Source organism: Phragmites australis, chromosome 11 (genome assembly GCF_958298935.1).
Source record: "Phragmites australis chromosome 11, lpPhrAust1.1, whole genome shotgun sequence".
NCBI classification, from domain to species: domain Eukaryota; kingdom Viridiplantae; phylum Streptophyta; class Magnoliopsida; order Poales; family Poaceae; genus Phragmites; species Phragmites australis.
Genome location: NC_084931.1, coordinates 28919436 through 28932038, shown reverse-complemented (window position 1 = coordinate 28932038; position 12603 = coordinate 28919436). Strand labels below are relative to the sequence as shown.

General features: G+C 46.2%; 2 protein-coding genes across 3 annotated transcripts; one reads left to right on the top strand and one right to left on the bottom strand.

The window, feature by feature from the left end:
* Positions 1-1775, top strand: LOC133885484 (UDP-glycosyltransferase 87A2-like). The gene is made up of 2 exons (XM_062325205.1): positions 1-578; positions 731-1775. The coding sequence occupies exons 1-2, from the start codon at positions 68-70 to the stop codon at positions 1624-1626; spliced, it is 1407 nt and encodes a 468-aa protein (XP_062181189.1). The 5' UTR covers positions 1-67; the 3' UTR covers positions 1627-1775.
* A 6385-nt stretch (positions 1776-8160) lies between these two features.
* LOC133885040 (cyclin-B1-5-like) lies at positions 8161-11620 on the bottom strand. Of its 2 annotated transcripts, none has more exons than XM_062324671.1 (9): positions 10990-11620; positions 10172-10280; positions 9975-10077; positions 9642-9881; positions 9424-9549; positions 9096-9344; positions 8862-9023; positions 8582-8760; positions 8161-8453 (listed from the first exon to the last, which is right to left on the bottom strand). In XM_062324671.1, exons 1-9 carry the CDS (start codon positions 11039-11041, stop codon positions 8315-8317), a joined length of 1359 nt encoding a protein of 452 aa, XP_062180655.1. In that variant the 5' UTR covers positions 11042-11620; the 3' UTR covers positions 8161-8314. The 2 variants fall into 2 exon arrangements, with proteins under 2 accessions (XP_062180655.1, XP_062180654.1); XM_062324670.1 differs by having other exon boundaries at positions 9642-9866.
* Positions 11621-12603: the final 983 nt, after the last annotated feature.

Sequence of the window (12603 nt, the reverse complement as noted above, 5' to 3'; positions counted from 1 at the left end):
CCGCCCATCGATTCTTGTCAAAGTATTCCTTCCGCGCCGGCCAAGTTAGCTAGGAGTACCGGCAGCAATGGGCTCCAAGGCTGCGCCGCCGCCGTGCCACGTCGTGGCCGTGCCGTACCCTGGCCGGGGTCACGTCAACGCGATGCTGAACCTGTGCCGCCTCCTGGCCGCCCGCGACGGCGTCTCCGCCACCGTCGTCGTCACAGAGGAGTGGCTCGGCCTGCTCGGCGCCCCGGCGGCGCTGCCGGCCTTGGGGCCGCGCGTCCGCTTCGAGACCATCCCCAACGTGATCCCCTCCGAGCACGGCCGCGCCAACGACATGGTCGGGTTCCTGGAGGCCGTGTACACCAAAATGGAGGAGCCGTTCGACCGGCTCCTCGACCGGCTCGCGCCGCTGGCTCCCGCGGCAATCGTGGCCGACGTGTTCGTCCCGTGGACCGTGGCCGTCGGTGTGCGGAGGGGCGTGCCGGTGTGCGTCATGTGCCCGCTGAGCGCCACCATGTTCGCGGTGCATTACCACTTCAACCGGCTGCTTGTGGCAGCCGGCGGCAGCGCTTCTCCGGTGGCTGAGATCGCCGGTACAAGTTTCTAAACCATTTCCCTCGTACTATCAGTACTTTTTTAGACGAAAGAATAAATATTATCCCAACCTCGTACTATCAGGACTGATCTTCTTTGGCTAGTTAGCATCTCTGCACAGTGATTTGATCCTATATATGGACTTGTGCAGATGGCACTGATCCTTGCTTGATCGAAAACTACATTCCTGGCACGAAATCAATCAGACTAAGCGATATTGAGCCCACACATGCCAACACCAACACCAACAAGTCACTTCTAAAGAAAGTCCTCGAACCCTACTCTAATCTGAGAAACGCACAGTGTGTCATGGTGACCTCCTTCCACGAGCTCGAGAGCGGCGCCATTGACTCGCTAAGGCAAGAACTGTCTTTCCCAGTGTACGCAGTTGGCCCTTGTATCCCCTTCATGGCACTCCAAGAACACAAGGCCAGTCCGGTGGGAGAAGGCCACATGGCGTGGCTGGACGCACAGCCCGTTGGCTCAGTGCTGTACGTCTCACTCGGCAGCTTCCTCTCGGTGTCATCCGCCCAGCTCGACGAGATCGCCGTCGGCCTCGCCAAGAGCAAGTCCAAGTTCCTGTGGGTGCTCCGCGACGCCGATGCGCGCTCCCGTGTCCGAGGCTTGGTGCACGGATGCGACGCCGGCCTCGTCGTGCCGTGGACCGACCAGCTGAAGGTGCTGTGCCACCCTTCCGTCGGGGGGTTCTTCACCCACTGCGGCATGAACTCGACGCTCGAGGCGGTGTACGCCGGCGTGCCGATGCTGACGCTGCCCATAGCGTTCGACCAGCCGACGAATAGCCGCCTTGTGGTCGAGGTATGGAAGACTGGACTCGACCTCAAGGAGAAGGCCCGGGCCGACGGCGTCATCGGGAGAGAGGAGATCGCCGCGGACGTGGCGAGGCTGATGCACAGTGATGCCGCGGAGGCCGAGGACATGAGGAGGAGAGCAACGATGCTGAAGGACGCGGCTCGCGCTGCATCTGAAGAGGGTGGATCCTCGTGGAAAGATATCACGTCTTTCATCAACTTCATTTCACAGTGAGATCTCCGAATGTTAAAACTTACAGCAGTAGAAGACGCAGCAATCTACTGGTGTAATTGAAGTGTTGTGATTGATTCTCAGTGAGTCTTGTGATATCTGACCTGAATCTTAGCAGAATCTTCTGTCAGGCAAGAATAAAAACGCTGCTTCATCCCGCTGGTAGCGGCTGTTTTTAATTGTTCAAATCAACCTGAGAGTTCAGCGTTTTTTTTTATGGAACAGCAGGGTCTTCTCCTACTGGTTACGTGTTAAAATATATATATATATATATATTACAAACAAACGTTATTAAGGAACATCAAAAGAAAAAAAGAAAAAAGAAAGATTTACAAGGACTCTATCCATACTTCAATTTGAGGGAAATATTTCTTCTTTGCTCTATGGATAACTATTGCGAAAACATACTTAAATCTAGCGTAACAACCTTGGACCGTTGGGTCAATCCTATTGAAGATCCATTCATTTCTTGCTGTCCAAATGCTCCAAGACATGAGTACTATAATTTCCATGAAAAAAGGAACCGATAATTGATCTTTAAATCTCTTGAGGACTTGAAGGGGAAGGAGGCTCCTTTGCACCTGCAAACCTAAGGTAGCCCAACATCTTTGAGCAAAGTTGCATCTAAGAAAAAGATGAGGCAGTGTTTCCTCTCTCTGCAGAATACAGTTTTCACATGCATATGATTGTAAGTCTATACCTTTCCTTCTTAGTAGCCCTCTTGTGTTTAAACGATCCTTTAGTAAAAGCCAAAAGAAGACTTTATGCTTTGGTTGACATGATGACTTCATAACCAACGATATATTGGATGAATCGGAGTATGACCAATAGTCTGCTTGTAAGCCTTAGATGAGGAGTAGCTGCTAGTTCCCCAAATGTATCTCCAAGTATCAGGTGCTTGTTCAATTATCAGACCCTGCATTATTTCTAGAAGTAGCAGGAACTGCTCATGCGCTTGCACTGACAACGGAAGCTGAAAGAGTTGCTGCAGATGATCAAGATTTACAGCAGCTTGAATTGAAATCTGAACATTAGATGCATAAGAAAATAAATGTGGAAAGGAGAAGGCTGGGATCATCCCATTCCACAAATCATGTCAAAAGGAAACTGAAGATCCATCGCCAAGTTGTACTGCTGCCAGCCCCTTATATGTATCAATAAGCTTAATGATGTCACGCCACCAAAAAGAACCTCTTTTTCTGAAGCCAAGCAAATGACCATTCACATAATAACTCTGCCATAAAAGATTAACCCATGGAAGATCTGCCCTATTGAAAAATTTGTGCAGGTTTTTCATGAGTAAAGCATTATTTTGAACTGTAAGCTTAATCACTCCCAAGCCACCTTCTTTTTTGGGTCGGCAGACCATGTTCCATGCTGCAAGAGGAGGCTTCTTAGCATTTAGGTCAAATCCTTTTCATAAGCAGTGCTTTCTATATTTGTCAATTTGCTTGATAATAGTAGCTGGCAGCTGTAGTGTACACATATAGTATGTTGTCAAAGATGAAAGGACAGAGTTGACCATCTCTAACTTGCCTGCCTGAGTTAAGAAAATGGAACATGAAACTAGGCTCCTTTCAATTCTGTGTACTAGTGGTATAAAATCCTCAACTTTTGGCTTAGTCAAACCCAGAGGCAAACCCAAATAAGTAAAAGGCAAAGTGCCTATTTGACATCCAAAGGTTTGTGCAAGCAAACTTAATCTGTCATTAGACACATTGATAGGGAGCATCATGGATTTACAATAATTTACTCGCAGTCCAATGGAATCTGCAAATGTATTAAGAAGAGCTTTGAGAACAAAAAGTTGCCTTGGACATGCTTCCATGATGACCAAAGTATCATCAGCATATTGCACAATTGGGAAGTCCGTTCTAGCTGCTAAGAGTATTGGCAACTGCAAAAGGCCCATGTTTTTTGCTTTGTTCACAATTGATTGTAGAAGATCAGCTGCTAAGACAAAGAGTAGAGGGAAGAGAGGATCTCCTTGTCTGACTCCTCTTTTGCAATGAAACACTTTGCCTGGCACACCATTAAGCAGCACAGAAGAAGTACCTGATTTCAAGATACCAGAAATCCAAGATATCCACTTTGTTCCAAAACCTTCATGTTGGAGAATATCAAGAATGACTTAATGTTCCATCTTATCAAAGGCCTTTTCAAAATCCAATTTAAGAATCACAATTGGCTTCTTAGACTTATGGCAGATATGCAGATACTCAAAAGACCATGCTAGACAGTCCTGTATGGACTTGGACTTGATAAAACCATATTGATTTTTATGCAGCAGAGATAAAATTACTTGCTGCAATCTATCGGCTAAAAGTTTAGTAATTAGCTTGATAGATGAATTGAGCAGAGAGATAGGCCTGTAATCCCCCACATGGGTTGGATTGTCTTTCTTGGGAACTAGAGTGATGTAGGAGCTATTTATGCTTTGAATACATAAGTTTTCATCATGAAAAGCCTGGCATAAGTCATAGAAATCTGTGGCAATGATATTCCAGCATTTCTTAAGAAAATCCCCATTAAAGCCATCTGGGCCAGGAGATTTATTTGTTGGCAGCTCCGAAATAACTTTATTAATTTCCTCATGAGCGAAATGTTCCTCTAACCATTGCAAATTATCAACTGGAGTGAGAAGGGTGGCCAAGTCAAAGTGCATGCACTGATATTCTGATGTGCCTAACCTTTCTTTATATGTCTCCCAAAGAAGAGATGCTTTACCGTGATGGTCCATGACTGCATTGCCATTATGATCATGCAACATGGTAATTGCATTCCTTATGTGCTTGATTGTTGCATTTGCATGAAAAACTTTGTACTTTCATCTCCAAATTTGACCCATTTGATTGTGCCCCTCTGGCGCCAATAAATTTGCTGCTGTTTGAGAAGTGAAGCTAAATGTTGATGTAGGATATCTCTAAAATTCCATTCCTCTATGGAAAGATCCCTTGACTCCTCCATGGTGTCTAAGAACACAATGATTTGTTTGACATTTGCAATAACCATAGCCAAATTAGACAGTTGAGATTGCCAAGCTCTGAGAACTCTTCGAAGGTTTTTAAATTTTCCCACCACACGTTTTGCCTTGTCTGCATGAAAGACAGGTACTGCCCAACCATGTTGCACTAATTGGTTGAAATTTGAATGCTCCAACCAATAGTTCTCGAATCTAAACACTTTCGATTTAGGGATTAGGGTGCTTATATTCACCAAGCATGGAGTGTGGTCAAAAGTATCTCTGGACAGGGTTATTACATGAGTGATTGGGTAACTAGAAGTCCAGGCATTTAAGGTAAAAAAAACCAGTCTAGACGCTCCAAGAGAGGGTTCTGCTGCTTATTTGGCCAAGTGTATCGCTGACCTATAAGGGGGAGTTCAACCAACCTTAGGGTACTTATAGCTTCATTGAAGGCAAACATCTCTTGAACATTAGCACCTGGTTTATTTCTATCTGCAGGATCTCTAATCAGATTAAAATCTCCTGGGATTAGCCAAACAACATCATCTGAAACTTCAATATTTCTGAACCATTCCAAAAATTGTAGTTTGCCTTCAGGTGTGAAAGGAGCATAAATGTTAGTCAGTACCCACCTAGCTCCAGAATGCAGTGACATGAAATCAATAGAGGTTGCCTAACCATTTTGAAAAGATAAAGACCCCAAAAAACGAGAGCTTTTCCAAATTACAATTGAACCTCCAGAATTTCCCTCAGATGGCAAGAATTCATAACAGTCAAAACCAGAGGGGCAGAATTTTCTGACATAGACAGAATCAAAGTGCTCTCTTTTGGTTTCCTGTAAACAGATGATATCACAACCAGACTCTCTAACTTTGCTACGGATAGCATTCCATTTGCCCTCAGAATTGATTCCTCGAACATTCCAGCAGAGAATACGCCAATAACGAGTTGAACTAGTTTGATCCATTAACCAAAGGCACCACTGAATGTTCTACCCAATTACATAGTAAAAGGGAACAAAAGTAATGAAAGCCACAGTACCAACAGACCCAAATGAAAATCCAGACACAGAAGTCCCAGTATACCATTGTTACATTAGGGCTATACGGAGGGAGAGACTCAACAACATTATAGTGACAGGCTATTTAAGAAAGCCTACTAACACAAAAGAACCCAAAATAACCACTGCAAGTTATCTTCTGACAAAAGCAGTAAGTATCCTTCTGTGCTCTTATCATGTCACTGATTCTTGCTGATGTTAACTGCATCTTCATTTTGAGGTGGGACAGTAGGCTTGGCCTTGGCAGACTTGTGCTTGGTTGGGACAGACGTCTTCCCCATTGTAACTTTAGCAGGCTTCTTCTTGTTCTGCAAGGCTTCATCAGACAGAGCCACAGGTCCCATCTTACAAAAATCTATTCCCAGATTTCTAATCACCTTGGTAGAGAGGGTGGGAGGCTGAACTGTGCATGCAAAATAGTTCTTATCAGGACATGAATTCTTCTTGAAACCACTTCAGCCTTAAGCTTCTTCTAACATCTGATTCAACCAAAGGGACATAAGGAACCTTTCTTTTCTTCAAATGTAAAGCAGAGGTGCTGGTAGATGTAATGTCCCCTATCATCTTGAAATTATTGGGGGTGGAAGGGTCTGAAATTCCCTCATCTTGCTGCAGCTCATCTGCCTTGCTTTTCCCTCTGTCTTGCATAGTAATGTCAAGTTCCATATATTCCTCAATATAAGCACAACGTGGTGTGGAGTTTCTTGAACACTGTGAAGGGAGCTGAAAATGCATGATAGGCTGTCCAGGGTTCACTGAGTTCATGATGGTCCATACCCTTGAGGAAAGAAATTTCTTGGCCCAATCAAAGTGGGCTGGTGATAGAAGCATGACAGTGAAGAAAGATGCCCAGATTTCTGGAATATCCACTATATGACCTGTGAGCCCAACGGGAGCAAAGTGCTTGGCCCAGAGTCTGCTGCTATCTGAGTTACTCTTTGGAACCCATGATGTAATTTCATTATAGAAAGATTCAAACACTGGATCAGCCTCTTGGTCACAGACAAGCTGGACTGCACCTATCTGTAGGTGAAAATCAAACTGTTGACCAAGAGCTTGAGGAGGTTGTTGTACAATCTCTGGCACTAGTTGATCTTCAACCATAGCCTTGAGGGGCTCCTCATGTGCTAGGAAAATTGGCTGCTGAACAGGAAGGGCCAATACAAGCTGCATTGGTTCCCCAATCTCAAGATTGAGATCTGGTAAGGGGGCATTGTTAACTAAACTATCAGAGGAGACACTGGTTGGAGCTGATGACCAAGACAGTGATAAGTTCAATTGATCACCATCAGATACATTCTACTGGTCATTATTCAGCCCATCATCATCTGCTATAAAAACATTGGCTTCAAGGAAAGCCTCTCCTGGAACAAGCTTTGCAATGTCCAAATTGTTTATCTGTGGGACATTGTTTTACTTACTTTACTTGCTCATGGTGTTCCTGCTGAGTCTGATCATCTATCATCATGTTTTGCTGCTGAGGTTGAGCCAGTCCCTGCTCTGCTAGCTGGAGTTGATGTCCATGGAATTCAAAGGTCCCATTACCCAGTTGATCATACCTATTGGGACCATTCTGTCTATCACTTGGACCACCTGGTGGAATGTCTTCAGTACTTGCTCCTTGACAATGAGAAGCAACTGAACCCTTTTGCCTCCATATCAGCCTTGTTTTATGTTTTCTTCTAAAACAATATTTTGCCCGATGCCCATAATTGAAACAACTTTGACATCTCACTTCTTGCAAGCAATCCCTAGCGAAGTGACCCAAACCAAGGCAGTTAAAACAAATCAGATGAGAAGCAACTGAACCCTTAGAGCACTAAGGTTGTAGGAGGTGGCACCAGTGGGGGGTGCAGAGCACGAGGAGCTATCATGCACCTCAGGTGATTGGCTGCAAGGGGTGGCATGTGCATACCTCACTTGAAAGTGAAGCGCGTGCTTCGAAACCCTTCAAAGTAGCATCGTAAAACTCACAAACATTTGCGAAATCAATCCAAAAAAGTGTGAAACTTTCAGGCCCATCACTAAAGTACGAAATTTCAGAAGAGTGGCATTGTAAAATTCACAAGCATTTTGTTTAATCAATCACAAAATTGTAATACTTTCAGTCAACCACAAAAGTGTGAAATTTCATATCAGTGGTCAACACAGACAACACTGCTTCATCCAGTTGGTAGCATAATTGGTCGAAACAACCCGGCAGATTTGAAACCCTTCAATGTAGTAGCATCGTAAAATTCAGAAGCATTCTGTGAAATCAATCTTAAACGGTGTGAAACTTCAGGAGTGGCATTGTAAAACCACAAAAGTTTGGAATTTCAGAAGATAACACTGAAAACTTGAAAAGCATAGACATACGGAGTAGGGGAGTATATCGCCAACACCGTTCTGCTGAACTCTTTCAATTCATATCGTGCTGTTGCAGTGAAATGACAGAAAATGAGACAAACATGTAAAAGAATAATATCAATTCGATTCATATAATTATGAATAGTTGTTACACCAAGGTGTATTAAGGTTGTAGCAAACGTAACCGACACAGTATAATACTTCTGAGAACAGAGTATCCAAAATGAATTAAAAAACATGTTCTCAAACTTTCTTGATTCCATGTAGCCAACGCAAACCAATCGTCTTCTAATCATTGAAGCAACACAGTAGAAGTCCTAGACAAGGCCCGGAACAGCTGCCGGTGGGTGCAGAGCAGCACGCCCAAACTCCTCAGTCGTGTACTTCTTGTAGATCGTCGTCAGCTTCCCATCAGGAGCTGCAGCATGGGATCTGATCAGGATGTTCGCGCACTCTCTGAAATCATCAGACAAAAACCATTGTGAGTTCACATATTCCATACAACTTATGTAACTAAGTTCTTCAGATGAACAAAACAATCAAGTTCAGAACATCAGATTCATGGAGTGCAGAAGGAGACTCACATAAGCTGCAGCTCATCAAAACCTGTATGGTGCTTCAGAGTTTCTGTCCAGAGAGGACTCTTCCTCAACGTGCAGCGAGCGGCGTACACCGCCGCAGCGGCGACCATGGACGGACAGAACGTTACCATGCTGTACGCCATCAGCGCTAACTCTGCGAAGAAGAACACCATATGCTCGAGCTGCATTCACACAAACAGAAAAGAAGTTTCAGCACCAAACAGTTCCGTGGCACACCTGACATGAAACTACAGAGGGAAAACCAGAGCAGTTCTGTCGCTACCTCCTTATCACCGCTTCCGGCGGCCTTCGCAAACCGCACAAGGAAAACATACGGAGTGGGAACAGTGAGGTTCCACTCCAGTTTGTTCAGGATTGCCTTCTCCATGCCAAGAATCTCTTGCCGTGTGTAGGCATTGTCAGATAAATGTATGAATTCGCTGACCTGCAACAATACAATATTCAGCTTTGGAGCATCCAAAACAAAAGCTAGATATGAACGGAGCTTTGGCCTTACCTCTGGCGCCCAAATCTCCTCATACTTGCAGGCGATGAGAAGGGCCGCGATGCCGACAAGCTGCAGCTCCCTTCTCGCCACGGTCTGCAGGGACAGGTACCGATCTACCATGTACATGATGAGATACAGTGTTTCAGGCATAAGCTCGAGTTTACTGTGAACATCAATGATCCAGTTCGTGAGGATGGCACGCATTTTGGTACTGAGCTCGGGCTGGCTGCCCATGTAGTCGGTGGGACGGCTCTCATGCTGCAACCATAAACACGGTGATGAAACATTCTGAACAAGCTCACTTGAACAGACTTGCAAAAGATGAAGCTGCATTTACCTGTGCGGCCTTGTAGAACTTATAGATATCTTCAACGTAGTCAATCACAGCGAGCTGGTTGTCGCCATCGAGCTTGTCAATGTCTTCAATGAGTTCTTTGGGCTTCCCAGTAAGGCCAGACGCGTGCTGAAATTGCCAAGAACAGGCCAGAGGCTTATGACACTGAACTGACAAGCAACGATGCAAGAGCAGAAGAAGTGTTTGTTGGTATAACTAACCTTGGAACGAGCAATCAGCACAGTTGTAAGCGTGCTGACGACCTTCTTCCTCGACTTGTGGGCAGAGCTGCTGCGGGCAGCACCCTCTGACGGCCTCCTGTTCTCGTCGGAGCCGGCGGTGATCTTGATAGCCTGCTCAGGACGAGGGACGGGCTTGGCAGGGGCCTTCTTGGTAGGCTTCGGAGCGGCACGCGCCACTGCAGGAAGAGCAGGAGCTACGGCATTCTGCAAAACCGAACGCTTCGGACCAGTTGGGAATTTAGGATCAAATCGAACGCTTCAGAGTTCAGAGGCAAGAATCGCAGGATTGGAAAGGGGGCAGAAACCGCGTACCTTGTTCGCCACAGCGGCATTCGCCTGGGCGTTCTTCAAGAGCTGTGCGCCGAAGCTCCGGGTGATGGGGCGATTGACCCCCTCGGGCAGCTGGACCTTCTTCCTGTTGCAGTGAACAATACAGGTTTCAGAGGGGGGGGGGGGGGATAGAAGAAAGAAAATGGAACAAAAGGAGGCGACGATTTCTAGTTTCTCACCCGTCGATGACATGGATGTTCGTGAAGTTGCCAATATCACCAAGGGCTCGCCGATCAGGTCGGCCTGCTGCTGCGGCGGCCTTCTGCCTCCCCGCCAGGACTGCAGCACCTGACCATTGCCGGAGAAAAATATAAGAACTCTATGGCCGGCATTGTCACGGGATGAATCTCGTATGAAAATCGACGCAAAGCTCAACGGAACGTAAAGAACAAGCAAAGATTCAATCTTTTCAAACTGTAACGTCGTTAGACATGCGAACCAGGACTCAGGAGCAGAAAGATCAAGAAACCGAACCAAAAAGGCCGGGCCACATCGGAATCCAATCTTGATGCATAAATTTGACAATGTAACTAGGACTCAGGAGCAGAAAGATCAAGAAACCGAACCAAAAAGACCGCTCTTGGTGGAGGATTCGAACGAAGCAGGCGAGCAATGGATCAAGGACTCGAACTAAGCAACGTAGACGTAGGCTACCGCAAAACGCAATCTTTCCCCAGGAATCGCGCAATAGAACTAGGAAACATGAAGAATTCATATCAAACGTCCACTGGCGACATCAAAAGACCGTTCTTGGTGGAGGATCCTAACGAACAGATCAAGACTAAGCAACCTAGGCTACCGCAAAGCGCAATCTTTCCCCCAAGAATCGCACAAACAACACCTAGAACAGATCAATAAGAGCTCGAAACCCATCAATTCGATCCGCACCAGACCCCAAATCGTCCCCAAAGAAGGATGAATCCCACGATACCGAATAGGAGAACAAACGCACGATCCACGCAACGGTGGCAAGAAGCTTAGGAGTCCGATTGCTCACCTCTGTTCGCCGGCTGCGGAGCAGCAACCGCACGGTGGTTCCGTGTCGCCATAGTTGGATCGCCTCGCCTCCCGAGGACACCGAGGCCAGGAACGGCTGCAGGTGCGCCCCGGCGACCTCTGGAACGAGGCGACGAAGCAAGGAGAAGCTCGCGACCCTCTTTCTTTCCTCCTCTCCTCGTCCTCTCTGCTACGACTACGACTTCTTGGTTCCTGCCTGGATTGGAGAGAAGCTTCTGCCTGTCGCCGTTGGGTGTGGGAGGAGGGCGGCGCGGTGGGGCTCCAGCTTTATTTGCATCGGGTCTGCTCCAACGGTCGGGAGGCGGTGGGCGAAGAAGAAGAACGCAGCGGTCCGGACGGACGGGATCCGAGATCCGACGGCTGGGATCGGCGCGGCGGGAGGGTTTGCAGGAGCTAGCCGTTGAGGATTTATTTCGGGAAAGTTATCGGGTGCCGGGGGTTCTACTTGGAAAGCATTGCCCTCTGCGGCTCTATGCGAGATCGATACTCGTGTTCGGCCCCAGTTTGCTCGTGAAGTCGTGATACGGGCAGATCACTTACCCTTCTGTGACCAGAGAGGTTATTGCCAGCGGCGGATCTTCCAGGTTCAGGGAGCATGTCCTACCTAAGAGTCTCCCTTCAAAAATTGAGATTCGCTAATTTTTAATCAAATGAAAATAAAGGTATATTTCACTTAACAACAATAACGGTTAGATAAAAATTTAACGGTTGATAAAAATTTCTAACTGAGTACAAATCAAAAGATAGACACGTGATCGAACGATCGGACAAACAACACATCGAGTGAAACAAAGATATAATTTCAATCAATTGAAATATAGTAAATCTATTAAAATTTTGGCAGGTCATCGGAAATTTGGGCAAAACAGGCAGGAGGACGGCACTAATCGGTTAGCTGCTCTAATTTTTATGCTGAATCCGCCATTAATTATTACCGCTTGTGCAATAGGGTGAAAGTTACTGCACCGTTAAAAAGAGAGATAGCTATGCGGATAGATGGCTCTTTGTGCTACGAGATGATGATGGTGATTTAGTTCGACTGATTATTATGTTTCTTTCTGTCCACTGTCACTTATTTTTTTTAAAAAAAATCACTGCTTCATTATCTTCGAGTCGTGCGTGTCTACGGGACATGTACAACAGCATGCTGGTAACAGCGTGAGCCATGCAACGCTGCAGCAAACATGGCCAAATGGCTATTCGGGTCGGCCTGGTACAGACCCGGCTCGATACGGTCCGAACGGCTCATCTATTGTAGCAGTGATGTCGTGCCGACCCGCGTGTTTTTCTTTCGGTCCACGGCACGGCTCGTCGGTGACCGTGCCGTGTCGGGTCGGTCCGGGCACGATTTCGGTTCGGCGGCCCAGTCGACCCAACGAGCCGAAATAAATAAAAATATATATATAAAATAAAAAATATATAAAAAATAGATAAAAATATAAAAAATAGATAAAAATATAAAAAATAGCTACAAAATTAAAAAAATATATATATAATAGAAAATAATCGGGTATTTGCGTGCCATGTCGGATCGTGCCGGGCCGTACCGTCCTGGGCTAGGCCGTGCCCGTGCCGACCCGACTCAGCCGGACCG

What these genes read in the sequence shown, in the direction of transcription:
- LOC133885484 (XM_062325205.1), top strand. Translation starts at nt 68, where the DNA reads ATGGGCTCCAAGGCTGCGCCGCCGCCGTGCCACGTCGTGGCCGTGCCG. An exon ending in TCCGGTGGCTGAGATCGCCG is followed by an intron (nt 579 to 730) that starts GTACAAGTTTCT and finishes GGACTTGTGCAG; the next exon opens with ATGGCACTGATCCTTGCTTG.
- LOC133885040 (XM_062324671.1), bottom strand. Translation starts at nt 11,041, where the DNA reads ATGGCGACACGGAACCACCGTGCGGTTGCTGCTCCGCAGCCGGCGAAC. An exon ending in TCCGCAGCCGGCGAACAGAG is followed by an intron (nt 10,281 to 10,989) that starts GTGAGCAATCGG and finishes GGCAATGGTCAG; the next exon opens with GTGCTGCAGTCCTGGCGGGG. An exon ending in AGGAGATTTGGGCGCCAGAG is followed by an intron (nt 9,024 to 9,095) that starts GTAAGGCCAAAG and finishes GTATTGTTGCAG; the next exon opens with GTCAGCGAATTCATACATTT.